This window comes from Meriones unguiculatus, chromosome 3 (assembly GCF_030254825.1).
Source record: "Meriones unguiculatus strain TT.TT164.6M chromosome 3, Bangor_MerUng_6.1, whole genome shotgun sequence".
Classification (NCBI taxonomy): Eukaryota; Metazoa; Chordata; class Mammalia; order Rodentia; family Muridae; genus Meriones; species Meriones unguiculatus.
In genome coordinates, this window is record NC_083351.1 from 122,368,035 (window position 1) to 122,394,355 (window position 26,321).

The following is a 26,321-nucleotide window of genomic DNA, read 5'->3' on the forward strand; positions in this document are numbered from 1 at the left end:
ACTGGTCTACAAAGCAAGTCCAGGACAGCCGAGGCTATACAGAGAAACCCTGGCTCAAAAGACAACAAATAAGCAAACAAACAAAAAGTATCTCCTAATGACTTGTTCTATTAATAGATCACGCATTTCTCAACTCATCAGAGATGCTGATTCTTGCAGTAGATGGCAATTAACATACAGAGCTCCCACTGGTTAGTGTGCAGGGAATAAGGCACTAGGCAGTACTCAGCCTTACATGGAATATACATATCACACCTCACACCCAAAAGCACAGGGATTTGCCTTGATGAAGGGGTATAAAGATTGTTAAGAACAAGAAGGGGCAGATAATTTAAAGGAAACACTGTTCCCCAAACACAAAAGGACAGTGGAACATAAGAACCTATAGCAATCACAGCAACATTTACAATATCTGTGCAAGGGGCAGCTGGAGAGAGGCAGCAGGAAAGGGGTAGGGGGTATGAAGACCCACCCCTAGCAGAGAAGTTGCTGGGAGAAGAAGAGTTAGTTTTTTTAATGGTGTGGCCCTCACAGATGGAGCTCTGTCCAGGGCCAGGTGAGCAAGAACTGGACCTAATGGGTCTCTTTAAAGAGGAGGAAGATTCCAGAATGGCCAAGATGAAAAACTCAAGCGACAACACATGCTGGAGAGGTTGTGGATTCACTCTCTACCACAGCTCGGGAGGGCAAAGAACAAGGAGCAAACATCTGAGAACACAGCAGAAAATTTGTAGCAACAATCCCTTCTCGGGGACCAGGAATTACTGAGAGATGGTTCTCCATCGGCTCATGCTTCTGCCCATTATCTCATCACAGGCATCAGGAGCTCTGTTCTTCTCAAGGAAGTCATGCAGAAACTTCTGCTGCTGATTCCATTGAGGGATTTTGCATGGCTATGTGTATACATGTATGTGCATATATATCCACAAGTGTATAGGCCCACATGCATGTCAGGATATGTGCACATATGTACGTGGAGATGTGAGGTTCTTTCTGGATCACTTTCCACCTTATTCACTATGGCAAGGTCTCTCGGGTAAATTTTACAGGGACTTTGTGTCATTGAGCAAAAGTCTAGTGACAAGGTCTTCAGGGTATTGTCCTACTTTTCTACAAACATCAAAGGTCCCAGAGACTTTCACTGAGTGCATTTGATTTCTACTCCTTTTAGTTTCTGAGTCCCACATGAGGGTTCATCCTAGAAATACCTGATCATTTAATTTCTTGAATGAGCTTCACCACAGGAGTCCATGGAAAGGTTATTAGTTATGCATTAAGACCATGTGGCCCAGAGGAGGACATTGCAGCCAGTCCTGAAGAGACCTGATAAGCTAGGGTCAGATGGAAGGAGAGGAGATGAGGAAGGGAGGGTGTGACTGGGAAGGAATGAGGGAGGGGGATACAGCTGAGATATAAAGTAAATAAACTGTAACTGTTATAAAAAATAAAAATTTGCTACAAACATGGTTGTACAAAAATGTCCTTATTGTGTAGTTGAGCCTCTTTTGGATATATGCCTAGGAGTGGTATGGCTAGATCTTGAGGAAGCGCTATTCCTAGTTGTCTGAGAAAGCACCAGATTGATTTCCAGAGTGGTTGTACAAGTTTACATTCCCACCAGCAGTGGAGGAGGGTTCCCCTTTCTCCACAACCTCTCCAGCATGTGTTGTCACTTGAGTTTTTCATCTTGGTCATTCTGATGGGTGTATGGTCAGGGTCTCAGGGTCGTTTTGATTTTCATTTCCCTAATGGCTAATGAGGTTGAGCATTTCTTTAAGTGTTTCTCTGCCATTCGATATTCCTCTACAGAGAGTTCTCTGTTTAGCTCTGGTCCCCATTTTTTAATTGGATTACTTGGTTTGCTGCTTTTCAGCTTCTTTAGTTCTGATTGGCCTGCTCTTTGATCACCTCACCCTGAGTGGGGAGCAGCCTTACCAGGCCACAGAAGATAACAATGCAGCCATTCCTGATGTGATCTGATAGACTAAGATCAGAAGAAAGGAGAGGAGGACCTCCCCTATCAGTGAACTTGGGAAGGGGCATGTGTGAAGAAGAGGGAGGGAGGGTGAGACCAGAAGGGGAGGAGGAAGGGGCTTATGGAGGGATAAAGTGAATAAAGTGTAATTAATAAAAGAAAAGTTAAAAAAATAAAATAAAAATAAAAATTTAATTAAAAAAAAAAAAGATCATGTGGCCATGAGCCAGGCGCCTGCCATCAAGCTTTAACAACACAACTTCAGCCCTGGAAGCCATACGGTGAGGTGAAAGAATTGACTCATACTGTCCTCTGACTGTCACAACTACACAATAGATAAGTAAATGAACAAATGAAGGAATGAATGAATGAAAAAGAACTTTAAAAAAGACCACATGGCCCCAAGCATGTATAAGATACAGTAAGATTAAGCCAGTTCAGAATGAATACTGAGATATTTGTATCAAACATTTTCATAAAACATCTTGGTTGTTGTTTGAGCATATTAAAGCAAACATTCATAATCTTGTTCCTTATGGCTTTGGTTACTAAATGTTCTCTTTCTTTGTGAGCTATACTTTAGTGAAAAACAATCTTGTATGAATCGCCCTGGGAATTCCTGGTAGAATTTTTGGTGTGCTACAGTCTGACCCCACTCTGTTAGGCTGCTGAGCAAGAAGATAACCAGCAAAGAAGAGACAAGTACACAAAAGTAAAATATGGAAGGCAGCAATGCTTATCACTATACAGTACAATTTGATATCTTCATATGCCTAAAATATAAATCCTGATACTATCAGAGGAAATCTATTTTTTAAATTTTTAATTAATTTATTTTTTATAACAGAGTTTGTTCACTTTGTATTCCAGCTGTAGCCCCCTCCCTCATCTCCTCCCAATCCCACCCTCCCCCCCAAGACCCTTCCCAAGTCCACTAATAGGGGAGGTCCTCCTCTCCTTCCATATGACCCTAGCCTATCAAGTCTCATCAGGACTGGCTTCATTGTCTTCCTCTGTGGCCTGGTAAGGCTGCTCCCCCATCAGGGAAGGTGGTCAAAGAGCCAGCCACTGAGTTCATGTCAGAGACAGTCCTGTTTCCTATTACTAGGGAACCCATTTGGATATGGAGCTGCCATAGACTACATGTGTGCAGGGGTTCTAGGTTATCTCCATGCATGGTCTTTGGTTGGAGCATCAGTCTCAGAAAAGACCCATGGGCCCAGATTTTTTAGTTCTTTTGCTCTTCTTCCAGGGCTCCTGTCCTTTCCAGGTATTTCTGCTTTCCCTTTCTTTCATAAGTTTTCCTGCACTCTGACCAAAGTTTGGCTATGAGTCTCAGCATCTGCTTTGATACACTGCTGGGTAGACTCTTTTAGAGACCTTCTGTGGTAGGCTCCTGTGCTGTTCTCTGTTTTCTCCCTCTTGCAATGTCCATCCCATTTGTCTTTCTGAGTGAGGATTGATCATTTTACCCAGGGTCTTCCTTCTTGATTAGCTTCTTTAGGTGTACAGATTTTAGTGTGTTTGTCCTATATTATGTGTATAATATACACTTATAAGTGAATATATACCCTGTGTGTCTTTCAGCTTCTGGGATACCTCACTCAGGATGATCTTTTCTAGTTCCCACTATTTGCCTGCAAATTTCATGATTTCCTTGTTTTTAATTTCTGAGTAGTATTCCATTGTGTAAATGTACCACAGTTTCTGTATCCATTCCTCTGTTGAGGGACATCTGGGTTGTTTCCAGCTTCTGGCTATTACAAATAAAGCTGCTACAAACATAATTGAGCAACTGTCCTTGTTGTATACTTGAGCCTCTTTTGGATATATGCCCAGAAGTGGTATAGCAGGATCTTGAGGAAGCACTATTCCTAATTGTCTGAGAAACACCAGATTGATTTCCAAAGTGGTTGTAAAAGTTTACGTTAAACTATTAATCTAGAGAAATTAGTTGAAGATTATTTGTCAGTTATCTTTGATGTTTATCATAAGAAACAATTATAAAGGTTTTTATTAATCCGCACAGCCACCAACTCAAATTTTTAAAAGTCAGGAGGCTGAGGGCCACAGTGAGCCCAACACTAAGTCATTCAGTAGATCAAGAGAAAATCCTGCAGGGCACAGTGATGTCCTTCCAGCCTATCAGCCCTACCCTGTCTCAGTCACGAACCTTGACGCCTGCAGAGCTCAGTCCTGGTTCTTACAGTGACCTGGGCTCCATCTGACTTCACTCAGCTTACAGTGATTTCATCTTCGTTCTGTGCATGCTCCATTATGATACTTTTCTAGAGCAGGAGAAGAAACCCAGACCTTTTCACACAATAGCTAAGTCCCCTACCACTGAGTCTCTGACATCTTATAATCACAACCATCTCAATATTGGCTTTTTTCCTTCTCTTAAGAACTTGGAAGTCTTTTTAAAATTATTTTTATTTTTATTAAGTACAGTTTATTCACTTTGTATCCCCCCTGTAGCTCCCTTCCTTTTCCCCTTCCATTCCCACCCTCCCTCCCTCTTTCCCACCTGTGCCCCTCCCCTGGTCCACTGATAAGGGAAGTCCTCCTCCACTTCCCTCTGATCCTACTCTATCACATCTGGCTGCATTGTCTTCCTCTCTGGCCTGGTAAGCCTTTTTCCCCCTCAGAGGGAGGTGATCAAAGAGCAGGCCAATCAGTTCCTATTAGAGACAGGCCCTGTCCCCATTACTATAGAACCCACTTAGACACTGAACTGCCATGGGCTACCTCTGTGCAGGGGTTTCAGGTCATCTCCATGAGTGGTCCTTGGCTGGAGTATCAGTCTCAGAAAAGACCCCTGTATCCAGACTTTTTGGTTCTGTTGCTCTCCTTGTGGAGCTCTTGTCTCCTCCAGGTCTTACTATCTCCCACTTCTTTCATAAGATTCCCTGCACTCTGCCCAAAGTCTTTATAAAATATGAATAATAGTAAAATACTGATAAGGTATTGTAGGAATTAAATTATGCCTTTGGTACTAATGTAAGTTTTGCACACTAATGGAAGAATTTGCATTAATCAAACACATAAAATTCCAACTGTGGTCCTTTCTGTGAAGGAACAATGCAGCGTGAGGACAGTGTGTAATGGAAGGCCCTCCAAATAGACTGATACCCACACTGAAATCATCTGAGTTATTCTGAGAAAAGAGAATTGAAACGAAGCCAAGGGGTTCCTAGTGGGCCATAAAGTACACACCTATAACCGTAAATCCAGCAGATAGCCAGCTTAAAACTCGATGGTGGAGATTAAAGCAGGCAATTAAAACAAGCAGCACCTCATGGTGAGCCGACTGGCTATGGGAGGGAGAGGAGGCAGTGTCATGGTGGCTTCCACATCTCTAATTTCTTTACATGGGAGAATCAGGATGTCATAGTCAGAGGTAGGAAGCAGTAGAACAAGCCCGTATGAATGGAAGTGGGTAAGTTTTCTTTATTATTAATTGGTTTATTGATGTATTGTTTTATATACATATAAATTCTCTATATAAAACATTTCACATGTGCATGTGTATGTACATGTTTGTATGTTCACATGTATCTGTATGGTTGTAGGAGACAGATGTCTTTGGTGAGCAGATTATCATTTGGCACTAGCCTTCTTGCCTTATTTGTTTTCCATTATAGTAAAATGCTTTATTGTGTGGGTGGGTGTACGTGTGTGTGTGTGTGTGGTCCAATATCAATGATGTGTTAATTGTCTTCACATGTACAGTAAGATGAAACACTAAAGAAAGTGCTTACCTGGGTCCTTTCATTTGGAATAGCCTTTTAAACTAGCTAATTCCTTCGTACCCTCTAAAACCCAATTAGACACCAAATATCCTTTCATATCACTGATGCATATATTTTAAGCTTATGACAATTTCAATTTTTAAATTTTTTATACTTTTGACAGTAAAGTCCAAATTACTCAGAGTCAAGAAATGACATTTATGTTCATTTCTATCTCCTCAGTGGTAGCACAGCATTTGCCATATGGCTGATGGGTCATGGAAAAATGATGTGACTTTTTTAGGGCTGTGCACTTAATGATAGCATAGCCCAGTCACTCACTCTATACCTCCCTCTTTGTCTGCCTGCCTCCCTGATTTTAGGTAGGTATTGAAATCCATGATTGTTAATATTGTTTAGGATGCTTCTTAGTCAAGGATGTGAAGAACAGTTGCAACCGTTTTCCATGACTTCGGAAAAATGACAGTAGTGAATGAGAAATGTGTTGTCAACTTTTGAACTTAGAATTACTTTGAGATTTTATAAAACCTCATGCGGGCATCACTCAGCCCCCATCAGAGAAGCTTTGCACTAGACAGGAATTAACAAACAGATCCATAACTGGACAACATGCATACTATAAGAGATTTTGGAGTACCCCGTCCTGAATGGGATGTCATCAAGCCCCTCCCCACATGGCTCCAGTGTCTATGAGGAATAGGAGACATAAAGATCATAAGAGCAAAAGATGGTGGAGGACTCCAAAGAAACAGTATTTCCTAGATACAACAGGACTGGCGCACATATGAATTCAGATATTATGAGAGTTTGTGCAAAACCTATACAGGCTCTAACTGGAATTATTCATAAAGTTTCATACCTAGCTAAGAAGCTATTTGCAATGGATACATACTAAGAAAAGGAAAATCAGTTTTCTTCAATAGTGTCACTGGGTATATCAATTATACTCCAGGAGTAGTTGGCCAATACAATACAAAAGATACTCCATGTTTTTCTTTTGTTTGGGGATTTGTTGTTGTTGTTTGGGAGGGTTGGTGTGTGTGTGTGTGTGTGTGTGTGTGTGTGTGTGAGAGAGAGAGAGAGAGAGAGCACATGCACACCCATGCTTTTTTTTTTTTGTAGTTTTGATTTGATTTTTTTTTGTATGTTTGTCTGTTCTGATTTTCAATTTTTGCTTTTTCCCTGATTTTATTTTGATAGAAAAAGAAAGAGAAAGAGAGAACAGGGAGAAAATCAAGAAGTTGACGGAGGGGTAGATATATGATCAAAATGCATTGCATAAAAATAATTAAATTAGCAACAATAAAAAAACACTTCCTCAGGGACATTTGACAATGAGAAGGGTAGATTGCCATGCTGTCTGAAGTAGACCATTTGTTGTGTACTTATAAAATCAGAATTAGAAAGAAGAAAAATGTAATTGTGACCAGTGTGAGGATGGTCAATAAGATTCTCCTGAACACTTTCACTGGCAGCAAGAATCAGCATTCCGAGGCTCTGATGGCACTCTTTAAAATCAGTCTGCATTTCTGCTGGGGCTATGGAGGATGAGGACTTCCTTTCTCACACCTAGAAATACCTTTTCTGTACTGATGTGAAAATCCTTGGCTACTCTGCATATCTGTATCCAAGCATGACCATATATTCAACCACTGTGAGGGAGTGAAAATTGGTACTGCAAAATACCAAACTATAATTTTCAAACAGTTAAAAACAGAATTCTTTTTTGATTGTTTGTTTGTTTGTTGAGATAAGACCTCTGACTAGCCGAGGCATTGAACTCTTGGCAATCCTTCTTCCTCAACTTCACAAGTGCTTGGATTGATGGCAGGACCTAGTGTGTCTAGCTAAAACACAGTTCTTCTATTAATATAAAATTAGCATATGTGTAAGGTTTATTTACCTGGCTGATGGTGAGAGAAGCAGGATGGTGGAGCTGGTACTAAGACAAATGCAAGAAAGCAAGTTAATGCAGGTATAGCCAGTGGGACACATACCAGTGAGGTTGTTAAATTAGGTATCGGGCCAGTTAATGTTTCACAGGCCAATACAAGCATATGCTTAAGGTTATCTTCTTTGGGGGGCATGACTTTACATTATCGTTTCTACATAGAAAGCATTTGTGCTTCCTATCAGTTTTCTACAAACCAAATCTAACTTCACTACCTCTGAGTCCTCATCAATAGCACGTAACGTAACAATCAAAGTTCCATCCAAAGAGGGCCAGAAAGGCATTAATAGCCATTTTTGTCTACTTTCCAAGTTTTGAATAAATTTTATTAACAAAAGCACAACAGAAAAAGAAATATTATATCAATTGGAATGCCATGATGCCCCAAACATGCCCCAAGGAATAAAGAGAAATGGGGCTGGCTAGAAAGAAAGGGGAAAGGGATCTAGGCTTCATAGATGGTTTTAAAAATAGCCTTCTAACTGATGGTGGAGACTTGTTCTGTTAAGAAAATAATTGGCCTTGTCTGACATCTGTTGACTGGTCTCTTGCTGAAGCAAATGTGAATAGAGGCCTTCTGATCTGTGTCAGCTGCTGATTAAACTGTACAATTTGAGAGGCATTTCATCTGCTTGCTTTTTTCCTTCAGTCATGAAATTTCACTTTGTACATTTACGTATGTTCCATGCACTGTGTTAGGTACTGAGGATGTCACAGAATAAAGAAACATCATTTCTACACTCATACTGTCCACATTTTATAATAGTTGAGATAGATGAAAGAGCAAATAAATACAAAGGATCATAGTGAGTTATGAGAGTGCTATCATTCTGTGAAGGAGAAACTGGATGAAGAGCCAGCTTTGAGAATGTTGGACATTGAAAATTCGATGAAGAGTCAGTACTTAAGCAAAGTGGTGAGACGGTGCCATATGCAGAACCAAGGGAAGAATGTTTGAGATCCATCAGTTCAAAGACCACGATATTACAAAATGTCCTCCATATTCTAGAAGTCACTGACTCCAGAGTGTAAGGGCCAGGAACAAGGGAGTGAATAGGGTAAAGAAAAACTGAAAAGACAGACCAAGATCGTCAAGAGCTCTGCAGACAAAAATATACGAATTTATCTTTTTTAGCCCTTGACGTGTTCTTGAAGTTACTATACATTACATATACATATATATATATGTGTGTCTCTATGTATACTTTTATATGTGTGTGTCTGTGTGTCTGTGTGTCTGTGTGTGTCTGTGTGTTCTCTCTTCCCAGAGAACATACTATGGAAAAAGAAAGATGAAAGTAGGAAATCTATTTGAGAACTCACTGTAGTAGTTCAGGCAAGTTATAATAAGACTTGAACCAACATAATGGTTTCAGGAATCGAGAGCACTGGGTATTTTTGAATTTTGTTTTGAAGGTGGACTGCTATGGGCTTTGCTGTTGGATTTGGAAGATACAATAAATAAAGGATGATAGAAAGATAGATAGATAGATAGATAGATAGATAGATAGATAGATAGATAGATAGAATGAGGTCCGATATGATTACATACACTGAAGAGGTAGACAAACAAGTTTCTGCAAGTTTGAGGCTAGCATGTCTACACAGTGAGTAACAGGCCAGTCAGAGATTTACAGTGAGATCCTGTCTCAACAACAAAACATCAGCAAAAAGAATGACTCTCAGCTGTACACTGCTGGTGAAAACCAGGGCATTTTTGACTAAGGAAAGATAATGCTATCAGGAATTAACGGCAGAAACTAATCAAGAATTCTGCTTTGGAATTATCCACATTCCCAAGACTGAATGAAATATGATCGAGGCATACCATCCCAGCATGTACATGGCTTGTAAGTCTATATGAAATATGCAAAGACAAATCCGAAAGAAGCATGTTACACTCTATAGATATGTTAATGGCGTGAGAGGCATGTGCGATTGCCCGTATCTCCTAACATCCATTGACACTATGTAGCTCTGTTGTACTGCTTCCATTGTAGGGCACTATTTGTGACTCCCATACATCTGTTTGTGTTTTATTAGCTGCACAATAATCAGGCGATTTCAGCACACACATACACACACGCTTTTTGAAAGATGTTCCCCATTTCTCACTCAATATTGCTGAGCTCACAGGAAAATAACACAGAAATAATATTCTCCTTCCATTTGGATTGCAAAAAGGCTGTGTAGTGACTGCTTTCTTGCTCGTCAAGAGCTTTCCTAAAAGAGAGAAGGAAGGCAGAAGAAGGAAGAGTGGAGGGAATCCATTCCTTACCTCCTCCTCTTCAAGGAGAATGAGCCGAACCACGACAATGTGGACTGCATTTCCGATGCTCGGGTTGTGAAACAGCCCAGTGACCTGCAGTCAGAAACAGAAGCATTAGCTCCACAATCACAGACAGTACGTACCTGTCAGCGGCATGAAGAGCTCCAGAACACATGTACGCTGTAGAGTGTGGATTCTAGGTGCAGCTCCGAGAAGACTAAACCTCAGCTCACACTGTCATATTTAGATGCCCCTGTAGGGTGATGGATTGACTTTGTATTTGAGAAAGTGATGGCTTTTATTCTTGGTTATAGTGATATTATTGTTAACAAAGATAGAAAAAAAAGAGAAAACAGGTTAAAAGGACATTTTTTAAGTAATAAAATAAGTGAATTTCTGTGATCAAAATGAAGGTGGCATTAATATAAACATAAAATGTAATTTCCACCTATAGTACCTTATAGAAAATTCAAAAATTGTTTACATTAGAGAACTTTTTATACACATTTATTATCAAATAAAAGTAAAAGTTATCTACAAGTATTCTACCCATGGTAACCTACTTTAAATTGTATTTATATCTCTTGCTGGTTGCAAACACACACACATTTGCACAGATAGTGAGACAGTGTGTAAATATACATACTTCACCTAAGTAGAATCACACCAAGTACGTTTTAAACTTTACTGAAATCATTTTCATAAAAAAATTATTTCTCTTCATCTTTGGCACTAGCTATTGTTGCAAATAACAATAATGTTTTTTCTTGTTTTATTTTTTCTGTCTTATAATTTAAAATATAATTATGTCGTTTCTTCTCCCTTTTTCTTCTTGCTCCTTCCATGTCTGATCTCCTAACCCCAAATTCATAGTCTCCTTTCTAAACTATTGTTATGTATGCATATATAAACAAATCACAACCTGACGAGTCAGTTTAGTGCTGTCAGCATATATGTGTTTCTAGAGCTAATCACCTAGATTTGGGTAGACAATGTGGGATCTTATTCCTGGGAAAGATAGATCTCCCTCTTTTAGCAACTATTATTTGCCTATAGATCCGCCATGTCTGATACTTTAAACCTCCCTAACATGTGGCTGGCGAGGCCATGAATCTTAGAGGAGATCTGATTACTGGCCACTTTTCCAAACCAGCATAATTTCTAATTGCATTATTTATATTAATTCCTTATCTTTATACTCACAGAAAATGCTGCTCTCAACCCTCATCAAAGGAGCTTTTTTTTTTCAGCAGACAGAGTCAGTTACAAAAAGCTACAACTAGTCAAAATGCAGAGAACAGTGGCCCATTAAAGGGCAAACTCAGCTGATAAATCTATAATATAGATCCTATACCCACGACTTTAAGGAACATCTTGGGAAAGTGGGTAGAAAGAATTTAAGCCAGAGCACCAGAAGTCTGCTGTGAGATTGTGTCTTCTAGCTATGACAGGAAAACTACACCATGAAGTCCCAAGAACATGGCTCCCTAAATAAAGCCTTTCTTTTCTTTGACTTTTCTCTATTCTGGCTCTTCATTTCTTTATCAGTTAATCAAGGAATTGCTCTTTCCCATCACAATAGGATAAACCAACTGTCTGGAAGGTAAGGCGTAGCAGCAGTGAAAAAGGGAAGCATGAAACTTGGGATTGCAGAATAAACTCATTCCAGTTCTAGCTCTTGCTACCTTGAGTAAACCCTGTTCAGTTCCTTTTTAAAAGAAAGAAGAAGAAGAAGAAGAAGAAGAAGAAGAAGAAGAAGAAGAAGAAGAAGAAGAAGAAGAAGAAGAAGAGGAAGAAAGAACATTTTTGGCAAAGTTTTCTCATAGACTAAGACTAGCAGAAACTAATAAAGCAAAGTCATTCTAAAAGTACCAACTCATTTGGCAAATAACTAATAGACATATGCAAATGGTGAATTATAAATTTCCCGTAGTGCACATTTTTAAGGAACAGATTTATTTGTGCTGAATTTCCATTACTATATACTTAAGCCAGCAATAAACGGGGGTGTGTGTTTTGGAGAACAACAACAAAATCTCTCTCTTCTTAACTTTGTTTGCTTTTAGCATTTTGAGACCTGCAATATTGTGGGTTGGTACCACCATGCTTGGGAAACCTATTTTTTTGATGAGGGAAAGAGCATTTCTAGGGATGTATTTGGCAGTTGCTGCCCCCTCTTGCAGTCTGTCATACCATGTTCATGATGGTAAGGATGTAAGACTCCACATTCTCACTTCCATGGTACTCAACCATCTTTGTGTCAGCCACCACGAGTGTCTCCACCCATCTATCCTTGCTTATGGAGCGCCGGGACAGGCTTCTGCTGCGCAAGTTCTTCCTCTCCCACTTCTCTCGCTGTAGCTCTTGCTTCTCAGAGTTACCAGGACTGTCTGAACATTAAACAGAAGACATAGCAAGGTAATTGTATAAAGCTAATGTATGATGTATATAAAACATTCACTTATATTTGTAAAAATGCAGGGCTGTGTGTTTAATTTGTGCTTAGTAACATTTGAGTGCAATTTTCATACGTATGTGCGTGAAACATAAGAGCAATTTAAAGGAACCTGAACATAATTACTCAAATTGGAATCTCAAAAGGACATTTAAGAAGTTTTTCTTTAAAAATGCCATGACACATTTCAGTGAATAAGTCTTTTGCTAAAAAAGAATATTACATTTGGTTGTGTTTGATACAACTATAATCCCAGTTACTCCAGAAGTTAACGTAGAAGAGTGGAAAATTCATGGTTATCTTGAGCTATCAAAGAGAGTACCTGTTTAAAGTGTTAAAAAGGCTAGGGGTATAGCTTAGTGGTCAGACACTTTCTTAACATGTGTGATAGTTTGAGTTTCATGTGTACATTCTCTCTCTCTGGAGCTTTTTTTATCTTGTTATTTTTCTCTAAATTATTTAGTTTCTACCATAGGCAAGGTGTTAAGTATAACAGAACTTAAATGTTGATTTTAGTGTCATGAATGTTTGATATATATACTTCTCTTTCCATTTTACAAGTGAGAAGTTGAGGCACAGAATAGCTGGTTCATACATTCTCCAAGGTTACTAAGCCCATTCAGTCAGTAGATGACCCAGGATTTTCTATCTCACATTAACGCACTTTCATATTTACTACAATATTCCTGTGGACAGGAAACACATAAAACTGGACAGGATGTAAACTAGGAAAATGCAGAAGACCAAAGAGTGACAGTGACATCATCAAGGTGACTGATAGGCTTCCACGTGAGAAGCATTTGGTATGTGAAACTCATGGTTTGGAAACTTAATCCAAATGAAGCCATAGATTAATAAGTGGAATGGAAAGAAGCTCTATGGGTTAGACCTTGAATGTCGGGATAATGCAAGAATCACATTGTAACTAGAGCGAGATCTACAGAAAACCAAAATAGAAGAAAATTACTGCTTCACCCACTGCAAAGTGAATGCTCAAACAAAGGGATGGTCAAGTCTTAAAAGCTACAATGGGCTCAGACTTGCTTAGGCATTTGAGGAAAGATGACTTGAAAAAGGAAGTGAGCAAAGGGGGCTTGGCTGAGCAAGAAGTAGCAACCGAGATGTTTTAGTTTGGGTTTCGATTGCTGTGATGAAACACCATGACCAAAGTGACATGGAAGGAAAGGGTTTATCTGGTTTGCTCTTCCATGATGTGGTCCATCCTTAAGGAAGCCAGAACAGGAATTCAAACAGGGCAGGAATCTGGTGGCAAGAGCTGATACAGGGCCATGGAGGGTGCTGCTTACTGGATTGGTCAACATGGCTTGCTTTTCCTTCTTTCTTTTTTTTTAATTAAATTTTTATTTTTTATATTAATTACACTTAATTCACTTTGTATCCCAGCTGTAGCCCCTTCCTCCCAATCCCACCCTCCCTCCATCGTCTCCTCCCATGCCCCTCTCCAAGTCCACAGATAGGGGAGGTCCTCCTCCCTTTCCATCTGATCCTAGCTTATCAGGTCTCATCCAGAACCACCAGCTCAGGGACAGCACCAAAGAAGTCTCCAGAGGATCAGTGATTTCTAACGCTTTATACCCATCCTCTTCCCATGAGAGTCTATTCTCTCTTCTTTGAAGCTAATGGGAATGTTTTAAAATGCTGTTTTCAAATCTGTATAAGCCAGGCAGTCAGTCACACAAACTCCCCGTATTTTTTGGAAGAGGCTTTAGCAGGGTTAGATAAGGAAAGGAATCCTACCCACAGGATTACATTTAACCTCTTCTGGCTTCCCCCCCCATCTTAAAACAGTACTCCCTAAAACTTCTTGAATGCACAGTGCTTTTCACGGAGCTCAAGTATTGGAGTGGCTGACAGAAGAGATTCTTTTCGTTAGTATTTTATTAGAATTAACTAATTACACACAATATTGAGTTTAATAAGGAGCTTTCTATACATGCATGTAATTATGGTGATTCCATTTACCCTCGAACTTTCTTGTCCCCTTCACTCCTACTGATCCACTTCTGTTCCCTAACCAGGCCCTTGTCCTCTTTTCTTTTCTCTTCCCACCTTTTCTTTACCAGCCCCATCCTCCCCACTCTCCTCATCCTTCTAGGGAATAAGGCTTGAAACACGTTCCTCTGGGAGCCACGCAACACACAAACTCTGGTGGCCTATTCCTTGTTCTTTTGACTTCCTCAGTGGACCTGCTTAGTATAATTTCAGTCCCAGTAGTAACGTCCACAAGGAGGAGTGAATACCCTAAGAAGAAAGCATGAACTCCTTGAAGAAACAGGTCATAGGTGTTTCCTTCCAGCCCATAAAGATGGCATTTTCTCCATTTCCATACAGCTCACTCACAGAGGCATCTATGGAAGACATCAGTGGTGATTTAATAACTCTCCCTTCCCAGGCTGTTATATCTGGAAAGCTGCATTTCCCCCAGTGACATACCATGCAACACAAGCATTGATAGCTCTAAAACCAAAACAAGTCTCTATGTCAAGAGAACTCTGCAAACAGCGTGCACGGTTCTTTACTTACAGGAGACTCCCAACATGGTTGCCTTTCATACGCTGACAACTCCATACTTCATGTGAAATGTAATTGGGGAGGATTAAACTACTCTTGTGATCACTTTCAACAGTAGACACTCACTGGTGAGGACTGGGACCATAGGAAGCTTCTCATGTCGTTATGGGTGAGGTGTGAAAGTTTCCGAGTTACACAACAATTCCTCAGTCACCGAGCTAAAGGCAGAGCATCAACAGTGTTCTGCCGGTGTTTAAGCATGTGGGATTCATTACCGACATTCGGTTTGACTATCTAGCTTTTTTTTCTTTCTTCTGCCCCCAGCTGCCTCCTTCACATCTGGTCTTCATTGTGAGAAATGCGTCAGCACATTTCTATAAGAGGGTACGAAAGGGGAGAACACATGTGGAGCTAGATATCAAATCAGCTGAATTGCTTTTTATGATCAGAGTTGGCAATGGAGGCGACAGGCAATTTAGAAAACAATAATGTATTCATTGTTCTGTTTTCTCATCTCATCCTGATTATTGACTGATTATCTGAATGGATCTTAAAATGTCTCTTTTATTTGTATTCTATTTAAAGTTGCTAGTTTATGAAGTTTCAGAGCGTCCATCATTTCCTTCTTCCTCTGCAACGTATTCTCAGTGAAGTAAGGACAGTATCCAAACCTCTGAACTCCAGAAGATGGCATTTTTATCTTTTTCTGGTGTTTATGCACTCTATCCATCTCTGAGCCAAGGGGGTATTTCTTTAGGACATCTACTGGCTGTCAATGTTTAGATATATGCTGCTTCACGTGTTCATCTTCAGCAGCGGTAGACACTTCAACGGTGACCTATTCTTAAGGAGAGTAACTTACCCAAGGCTAAAAAGTGCTTTTGAGCTAGGGTGAATGAGGCAAACTCTTTGTGGAATCAAAATGGGCATCCTAGCTGAGGCACCTGGAAGTGTGCCCAAAGCCGGCTTGAAGAGACCAATACTCTTGGCTGCACAGTGGGGGCACCCCCTAGCACCGAGTTAACTCTGCTACAAAAGGCCACGGCCCACCTCCCGCCAAGAAGCTGGTCTGCAAGTGTGTGCTACAACACTGCTGACAGCTACACACGGGTAGGAGAAACGTGTGTTTGCTCAACTCAGAGAATACTCCATCTGTTAGCGGCCTTGCAGATGGTGTCACGTAGTGCTTTAACACTATCCTCCTCTGTGGAGTCCTCCTCGATGCTATCCACCACTCTCATGGCCATAGCAGCCTTGGGGATCTTTTTGTATCGTCTATGCCTGAAGGAAGGGTTGAAATAAGCATTTCAGCAGACATTACATTTCATGTCCTGTTATACAGAGAAAGCAGTGAAAAAGTTCATCAAGGTCAAGACTCTCCTAGGAGTCAGAAATCTCCAGTGTTCCACGCTATGGGAGATAAACAGTGAGTATAGAAAGGTGTCATCTAACTTCCAACAGCCACAGATGCCCTTCTCTCATGCTTTTACACTGAGATTACATAGCTCTCTTCTACATTGAACTAGCTCTCCAACCTGGGGCCAGAACACATTCTCCTGAGTACTACTTGTTTTGGCTCTGCAAGAAGACCAGGATGTTGACTCCAGAAGTTTGCCATTAAAGGGGCATTTGTTACTTACTGAGCTGGCTTGTGGGCAGATGACCTTCAAACATTGTTCAGGATTATGTGGCTCAAGAGGGCTGAGACTTAGCTGGTTCTTGACCCAGTGGCTTCTTTGGGTATTCATGAACTGATTCTTTTAACTCTGCACATTGCAATTTGGGGTAGGTTATCTCCACTCTTATCTCCAGGACACCAACAAAATAAACTCACCACGGAGCAGCTAAAGTGTCAGCTCTGCTGTCTATTTCCCATGTTGTGAGTAGCCCCAGGGGCTAGGTTGCCTTCATCTTCAGGTTACATTTGACTTCACCTCTCCCTCTCCCTCTAGCTCTTTCCTTTCTCCCCCTTCCTCTTCCTCACCACTTCCTCACTGCTCTACAACTCTATTAAAAGAGTTTTTTTTAATATTTTTTATTTTTAAATAATTTTATACATTTACTTGTATCCCAGCTGTAGCCCTCTCCCTCTTTTCTTCCCAATCCTCCCCTCCCTCCCCCATCTCCTCCTTGCCCCCTTCTGAGTCCACTGAGAAGGGGTGTCCTCCTTTCCTTCCATCTGGCTGTAGCCTATCAGGTATCTTCAGGATGGTTGCAACGTCCTTATCTGTGGCCTAGCAAGGCTTTTCCTCCCTCAGAGGGGAGGGGAAGCTCATGAGTTCATGTCAGAATCAATTCCTGTCCCCCTTACTAGGGAAGCCACTTGGATACTGAGCTACTATGGGCTATGTCTGAGCAGGGGTTGTAGGTTATATCCATGCATGGTCCTTGGTTGGATAAACAGTCTCATAGAAGACCCCTGTGCTCAGATATATTTGGACCTTGTGGGGCTCCCTGTCCTCTCTAGGATACACTAATTCCTCCTTCCTTCATATGATTCCCGACACTCTGCCGAAGGTTTGGTTATGGGTCTCAGCATCTGCTTTGATACACTGCTAGGGAGAATCTTTCAGGTGCCTTCTGTGGTAGGCACCTGTCTTGTTACTTGTTTTCTCCTATTTCCAATGTCCATCCCCTTTGTCTTTCTAGATGAGGATTGATCATCTAACCCCTGGACATCTTTCTTGTTTATCTTCTTTAGGCGTACATATTTTAGTATGTTTATCCTATCTTATAGGTCTATATAAGTGAGGATATACCATGTGTGTCTTTTTGCTTTTGGGATACCTCACTCAGGATGATTTTTTTTTCTAGATCCCACCATTTGCCTGCAAAATTTATGATTTTCTTGTTTTTAATTGCTGAGTAGTATTCCATTGTGTAAAAGTACCACAATTTCTGTATCCATTCCTCTATTGATGGACATCTGGGTTGTTTCCAGGTTCTTGCTATTATGAATAAAGGTGATACAAACATGGCTGATCAAATGTCCTTGTTGTGTACTTGAACATCTTTTGGATATATGCCTAGGAGTGGTATAGCTGGATCTTGAGGTAGCACTATTCCTAATTGTTTGAGAAAGCTCCAGATTGATTTCCATAGTGGTTGTACCATTTGACATTCCCACCAGCAATGGTGGAGGGTTCCCTTTTCTCCACAGCCTCTTCAGCATTCGTTATCTTTTGAGTTTTTGATCTTAGCCATTCTGATGGGTGTAAGGTGAAATCTCAGGGATGTTTTGATTTGCATCTCTCTGATGGCTAGGGATGTTGAACATCTTATGTGTTTCTCTGCCATTCTATATTCTTCTACAGAGAATTCTCTGTTTAGCTCTGTACCTGATTTTTTAATTGGATTACTTGAATTATTGCCTTTTAACTTCTTTAATTCTTTATATATTCCACATATCAGCGCTCTGTCAGACATTGGGTTGGTGAAGATCCTTTCCCAATTTGTAGGGTGTCGTTCTGTTCTAACAACAGTGTCTTTTGCTTTACAGAAGTTTTAAGTTTCATGAGGTCCCATTTATTGATTGTTGTTCTCAGGGCCTGTGTTGATTGTGTTCTGTTCAGGAAGTTGTCTCCTGTGCCAGTGAGTTCTAGGGTTAAAAGAGTTTTTTTTTTTTACATTTTTCATTTATTGGTGTATTTTGTATACGTGTGTATATGTCATGGCATTCATATGGAGGTCAGAGGCCAAATTGTAGGAGTTGGTTCTCTCCTTGCACTATGTGGACTGGGAATCAAACACAGGTTGACAGTCTTTTCCAAAAGCACTTTTACCTGCTGAGCCCCCTCATCATCCTCAAGCACTTTAAAAAAAATTCTTTACCTCTAATTTTTAAGTTTCCCTTAGAGTGATTGTTAGATACTTCAAAATATCCAGTTGGCCTCAGAAAAGACCCTGTGCCCAGATATATTTGGTCCTTGTGGAGCTCCTATCCTTTCCCCATCATACTAACTCCCCTTCTTTCATATGGACTATTTCTAACAGGAACTCAATGGCTGGCTCTTTGACCTCCCCACCCCCCAATGGAGGAGCAGTCCTGTTAGGCCACAGAGGAGGGCTTCGCAGCCAGTCCTGAAGATACCTGATAAAACAGGATCAGATGAATGGGGAGGAGGTCCCCCCTATCAGTGGACTTGGAAAGGGGCATGGTGGAGATGAGGGAGGGAGGGAGGGACTGGGAGGAAATGAGGGAGCGGGACACAGCTGGGATACAGAGTTAATAAAATGTAACTGATAAGAAAAAAATAAAATTAAAAAATATCTAGTTGGCAATATTTTGTGTCATTTTCACAATGAAATTTAACTTTGCTATATCTATGAAACTGTACATTTACTTTACAAAACATTTTTGTGACATCAGAAATGATACAAAGTACAATATAATTTACTGACATATTTTCTTAGTAGTTTAGAGGTACTGAATACAGCTTTTTTTAAAGCCCTCTGGAATACCACAGGCCTGACAAGGGAAGTCAGGGCAAGAGGAACACAAGGAATATAAATCATAACACTCAGGGGCTTCATGTTCTTTGCATTCATAGCTCAGTTTTCTTTGAGGATATAAAAGCCTCCCTGACCCTCAGGGAAAAGGAATTCTGAAGATTGTTTCCATGTAGCAAAGTTCAAAATGATGTTATAACCAACCGTAATATATGGCTCTTGCTATGAACCAAAGGCAAACTTTTATTTACTACTAAATGTGGTAAATAGAAGTGGCTTTGCCACTGCTAATTTCTTTACCTCAAAGCTTTGTACGTCACTTACAGCTCTTCAGCTTCGATGAGTGTGTTGATTTGGACTCAGCGTCCCCCTAAAAGGAAAGATTTTACAGGAACCAGACCATGTCTCAGTGATTTGTGTAGTTCAAGACTCGGCATAGAACCAGGAAGCTTTAAAACTGCAATGAGTGTGTAATGAGTGACTACATGGGTCTCTTTACTTGTTTTTGTAAAGGATCGGGGGACATTTGAGTGCCACAAGACTCATAAATCTTTGTATGCTGAGCCAGTTAAACAGCTGTCTTCAGACAATGACAACAATGAAGGTGACAGGACATTGGACCCAGCATAGTTCTGATGGCTGGTTTTAATAAGACCCAAGTGTCCCTCACAAAGGCCAGATCAGTCGAGGACCAGAAGCTGAAAAAGTGCCATGTTGTTGAGTATCAATTTCCACTGAGTCAAAACATTCTATCATGAAGGGAAGAAACTTAAGACTCACGGTGTTCCAAAGAAAGGTGAAGCATTACATCCTGTAGGAAATTTCCTTAAAACTCGGGAAGTAAGCGACTCAAAAGCTTCAGTATGTTCATGAACCCACCAGGGTTATTGGGCCTTTCTGGATCCAAGGTTATGTAAGCAGTAAGGATTGCAGGGACTCTCGGACCATCTGAGCTATCTGGAAGAGGCTCAAAACAACTCAGCTGCCTGGAAGAGACACTCTCCAACTGGTCTAGCTGCCTGAAAGTTGTGCAGTGATCTCCAGGTTTCCAGCATTTATGAGCTGTCATCCATGCTGGGGTGGGCTTTCAGTAATTCGGTGTCCTTCGAATAATTTCTGCTCCTGTCAGTAGCCCCAATAAACTCATTGGCTCACCAAGCAGGACTTTGATGCCATTCTATGTCCATTTCCTATTGTGGGGAACAACTGATTGTTCATGTCACCCCAGAAATAGTGTCACAATACGTGTCAGCACTGGGCATGCCCTGAGACTTCCTTCTTATCTTTCCACCTCCCTCAGGGGAGGAGGTATTGCCAGGATGAAAGACTGAATTTCCCTGTCAATGAGCAGACAAGAAGCAACGGTCTGGACACTCCTTACATAAATGGCTTTGTAAAGGAGAAAATCACTCAGAAAGAACTAGCCATACTATGCTGACCAGATGACCATTCAAGACACCCTAAGCTCCCATGCTACTAGTCAGGGTTCAGCTGTGATGGAGGCCTAAATTTCACAATCACTGAGATGACACATTCTCAACTGTCCTGAAAGACCCTTTGTTCACTCAGGAACTATATTCAACAACCAGGTTTAATGAATGAAATGTTTTCAATCCAGATATGAAAGAACATGTAACACACCAAAAATAAGTCATGCATAAGAATAATTTGACATCGTTAGCTATCTGGAATGTGTGTGTGTGTTGATTAATATCAAAGTAAAAGAAACTATCAACTTGAGAGTGGGAAAAGGAACATGGGAAAAGTGAGAGGAGAAAACTGATATGTTCTATTTCAAATAAAACATATTTAAGGAAAAAAAAAACCACAATGAGATATTGCTACACATCTACCAGAAAGGTTACAAACAAAAGGAAAAGATACAACATCAAATGCTGTTGAGGATGTGGAAACTAGGGTCTCTCACATACTGCAGGTACAAAATGGAAAACAGTTTGAAACTACACGTTAAGTTACCATATGATTCAGTAGACCCTTGAGCACTTACCCCAGAGAAATGTAAATGTACATTAATGTAAAAATATATAGTTAATGCCTATGATAGCTAAATCCAACCATGCAATGGGTTCTAAAACATGGTAGTGCATGGAAGACTGAGCCACAGAAGGTGAAACTGCCCCCTAGAAAATGATTGTGAATGAAGTGAGCCAAACCTAGAATATTACATGCTATGTATGGGTCTGTTTATACACTATTCTTTAATGGTGAAAGGTTAGACAATAAAATTAGTGGTTTCCAGGAGTCAGCACATAGAAATAGGGAGCTGTGGTGAGAAGATTGGTACAGCTTTCAACAGGAGCCTTGTCAGTGTCTGGACTGCCGTATGCACAAAACTACACATTGATGAACCTATGAGATTTAGTTATACAGGTGACCCTAGTGGAATTTGTCAGGGTCAGTGTCCTAACTGCGAGACTGTACTATTGTTTTATAAGATGTTGCCACTTGGATAAACTGAGCGGAGGGTTCATAATATTTCTTTACTATATTTACTACAATTTTATGTCTATAATTAGTTTAAAAATTTTCATTAAAAAATGTCCAAGCTCATACATTGTTAGCAAAAAACATACCTAACTATTTCATCTCTCCCTAAATATCCTAACCATGCTAATATCTAGTCCAGGGCCAATGACTCAGCAGTACAACAGATACTAGAGAGTCCTGACCTTGGGTCTGTATTTCTTGCTTGAGTAGGCTGAGGACCAAGAATAGCAACTCAGGACTGAAAATGTGGTAGAGAAAGGATCTTGATAGAACCACCACCATGCAAAATATGGCTTCTCAGGCCTGGTAAATTGTGTATGTGTGCATGTTTTGTGTGTGTGTGTTTGTGTGTACGTGTAATATACTGACAATTTGAATGAAACAACATAAGTTAATCAAATACAATTTGCCTAAAAATGTACTGGCTGGACATTCATCCATGAGGCAATTTTTTTTCCAAGATCTATTTCCCAATATCTGGCTCTTAGAACCTATGTCCTCTTCTGGTTATTCCAGTGGGAAAAGGCTACAACTCCTTTCCAAAATCTCTATCTTCCTTTTCTCTAATTTAGGCTGTGGCCGAGTGCAACTTCCTTTAGTAGATGTAATCTGATGAGTCCCTCAGCACCTCCATATCCAGCATAGGTCACAGAGACCAGTAATCAGTGCCACTGGGCACTGACAGCTGGCCACACAGTCCAGCAAACAATCTGAGCCCAGGTGGTCCTACAAGCCTGATGCACCAACTGAGGACCACGCATGGAGAGGACATAGACTCTCTGCTCAGATGTAGCCCATGGGCAGCTCAGTCACCATGTGGATCTCCAAGTAAGAAGAGCAAGGGCTGCCTCTGACATGAACTCAGTTGCCTGCTCTTTGATCACTTCCCCCAGGCCATGTGACCTTGCCAGGTGACAGGAAGAGGATCCAGGCAGTCCTGAAGAGACTTAACAAGCTATGGGCAGATGGCAGAGGAGGAGAGCTCACCCTTTCAGTGGAGTTTGGGAAAGGATGGGGGGAGGAGGGAGAGTGGGAATGGAAGGAATTGAGGGAGGGGACTTCAACTGGGATATACAATGAATAAATTGCAATAAATAAATAAGTAAGTAATAAATATTAACTTGTGGGAACTCAGCCGGAAGGTACAAAGCACAGGTGACTTACAGCACAATTCCCCACAGCCTAGCTTAAGCCATCTGAAATGAAGACAAAGACATCTTCTCAGTCACAAATCCTAAAGCGTCCTACCAGCCTGTCTTTTCCAGGATTCCTATTTAAATGTCAACTTAAAGAAACACAGCAACCTTTCAGAGACTCTGGTGCTGGCCTTGGCTCCAGTAGGTTTTCTGAACACTCATAGGTGGCTAAAAAGCTGAAGTCTTGCCTGACTGTTCCACAGAAGTATTATTAATGTAACAACACATGGCTACAGAAGTCAGTCACTGAATCAAAGTTAATTCTACTTTTAGATTTTTAAGAAACTACATTTAACTTCCACAGTGACTGCCGCTATTTGACATCTGTGTAAAGTCTCTGTTCTCTGTTTCTTTAGAGCAGTTAATAGCCATTTTTGTTTTGATAAAAGTCATTTCTATCACATTCAAGCAAAACAGACAAAAATAAAGCCATTTCTACACATGAAGTGATATTTTAGTTTGGCTTTGACTTGCATTTCCCTGATTACTGGTGTTGTAAGTTCTTTTATATATTTATTAACCACTTTTATATCTTTACATAAGTGCCTATTAAAGTGGCTTACCTGGTGTCTTAAATTGGGAATTTTTAAATTGCTTTTATTTTTACTAAGGAGTTGTAGTTCTCTAGATACAGTGGTCTGCGAACTTTTTCTTCTATGACTTTGCTTGCCTTATTTTCTTGTTTCCATTGCTTTCACATATTGTGTGAGATGAAATCCCAGTTCATTCTTTTCACAAGGACTTTGCATATTTTTAACCCTAGAGTTTAGCAGGGACTGTCTCATGGAACTTTAAGGCCATGGCATTAGCACCCACCTAGCACCAAGTGACCTGGGATCAGCAGTTTTGGATGATGTTAAAAGGTGAGGTAAGTTTTCTGTTTGTAAACTGAGGCTTGTATGATGTGTCTAACACAGAAACCCTGCATACAATAAGTACCAAATAAATGCCAACCTCTTGCTTCCCCAAAGCCTCCTCTAAGCTAGCCCTGCCTTCTGCCTACCCCAGACCTCTCTATTCCCTTTCTTCCTCAGTCTCGTAAGTCTATTTTTTATTTATTTTTTTTTTTACTATTTCTATATGCTATTTGTTCTGCTTGAAACAGCCCATCCTGTCCACTCACTATTAATTTCTGCTCTCTTATCACTTGATTAAGCAATGTTTGGCAGATTTCTCTACTGTAAAGTTGCTATTAGTCAAATTATAATTAATGAACACTTCATGAGGAGACACTGAAATTATTAAATTATTAAAATCTCATGTTTCTCATTTTTTATACAATAATCTCAGCCAAAATGGTGGTCCTTGCTTTCAAAGTGACTGCTTTGCCAAATAATGTTTTTTACCATTTATATTTATGAACAGGAATCCTACTGTAAAAAGTAACTGTCTCTTCACCATCATTCTTTAAATGATGTATTTGTAAATAAGGGTATTTAGTTCTATGTTTATTTTATTTTATAGGTTACAATTCCGTATTGTCATTCTTTATTTACATGTTTAAGTGGCCTGAGCTTTGGTTGCTAGGGGCTCATTGAATGTGACCCTATAAACTGTCAACACTTTTACTGCCCAGTTCCAGGTCCATTTTGTATTGACTGAGCCATCTCTGGATCAGACACTTCTTACACAAAGAGCGTTCCTTGTGAACATTCTTTTCCTAGAGCACGCATTAGAACTTGTGATTCACCCGTCTCTTGAACATATCTGACTGATGTGTGTCACCACAATTGACAAGAAGGGTATTAGGAACTGATATTTGTATGCTGGATATGCTCATGCTACTGGGTAAAAAAAAATAAAATTGTTCAGTCTCTTAACAGAAAGCCAGGGACAACATCACACACCACTTTATATATGTGTGTATGTGGTATTCGCTACATAAAATACATATGATGAAAGTGATGTTACCATCTAGCACAAAGTGAGCTGGACATAGCCGTTTCAGATGATGTTAAAATGTGACTTTAGTTTTCTGTTTGTAGAGTGAGGATATCAAGGTGTGTCTAGCATAGGTCCCAGAAAATAACAAATACCAAATAAATGTCAACTCCTAGCTGCCTCAAAGCCTACAATCTCCTTTACACTGCCTCTGTCTTCTGCCCATCCAGTTCCCAAACCCTATCTCAAATATGTGTGCACTCATCTGTATGGTTCATATATATGTGTGTGTGTGTGCTCACATATACATGTAAATATGCACTACCTCTGATTCCAACCCATCACCGTTTAGCACTTAAAACTTCCCCTGCCTTTGTATTTCAGTTCTATGCTATTGCAAACCCTGATTTTTGCGATCTACAATATATTTACTTACTGTTGAGCCCTTCAGCACTTCAGGTCTGAGGACTGCTGACACCTCTGCATGAACCCGAGCTTGCTAACTGGAGAACACTGCTTATACGCATCCTTTCTGTTAGCTTCTCAACGTAGTGAGAACCACTTGGAGTTATTCGGGGAGTTCTCTACTGCTTTGTGTTAATCTGATCCGTTTATGGTGCAGATGGATGTATCTGTTCCTCTTTGTTTTCCATTTTCACTCAAACCATACCATGATGTGTTTTAATTGTTTGTGTGTGTGTGTGTGTGTGTGTGTGTGTGTGTGTGTGTGTGAATGTAAAAAATATATGGTCATTGAACTCAAACTTATCCATGAACGTAGAACTATACTCAAAAGAGTGAGAGGATTGTAGGGTAATTTAGCAAGAGGTCTGTGTAGAAACTAAAGAGATATTGCAATCAATCTACCATAAAAACAATTATGTAAAGCAAGTATTATTTTGGGGGGAAGGAGAGGTAGAATGAGAGACTAACACAAATCAAGTTTTAGATTCTAACCCTTGCCATCAACACTGAAGTCATTTGAACTCTATGAAGATAACTCCTCACGTATAAACTGAGTTAAAATGTCCTCTAACAGGTATGACTACATCCTGAAAAGTATGTACACATGACGAATTTGGATCTGATCTCAGAAGTATATGTGATGGTTTCTGGGGGAGGAGAGAAACCATTGAGATCCCATGCCCTGTGAGTTCAGTTGATATTGAATGCAGTTCCTGTGAGTGGAGTAGCCTGTTAAGGAAGCCCAGGTCATAAAAGGGATGCAGAAACCACTCTGGAAGAGCACTATTCCTCCATTTTCTATTCCCAGATAACTAGTTTATTAAGTATTCATTGTGGGCTACTCATCCTGCTTGATGACAAAATCCTCTGAAGCTTGACCCTAAGATT

General features: G+C 40.3%; 1 protein-coding gene across 1 annotated transcript in view; it reads right to left on the minus strand.

The window, feature by feature from the left end:
- The window catches only part of Adamts12 (ADAM metallopeptidase with thrombospondin type 1 motif 12), a 286,260-nt gene that overhangs the window by 141,164 nt on the left and 118,775 nt on the right, over positions 1-26,321 (minus strand). The window contains exons 4-5 of the mRNA XM_021649372.2: positions 12,141-12,337; positions 9,957-10,040 (exon numbers count right to left, since the gene is read on the minus strand). Of these exons, the coding sequence (XP_021505047.1) occupies positions 9,957-10,040; positions 12,141-12,337 (281 nt within the window). The remainder of the gene's footprint in view (positions 1-9,956; positions 10,041-12,140; positions 12,338-26,321) is intronic.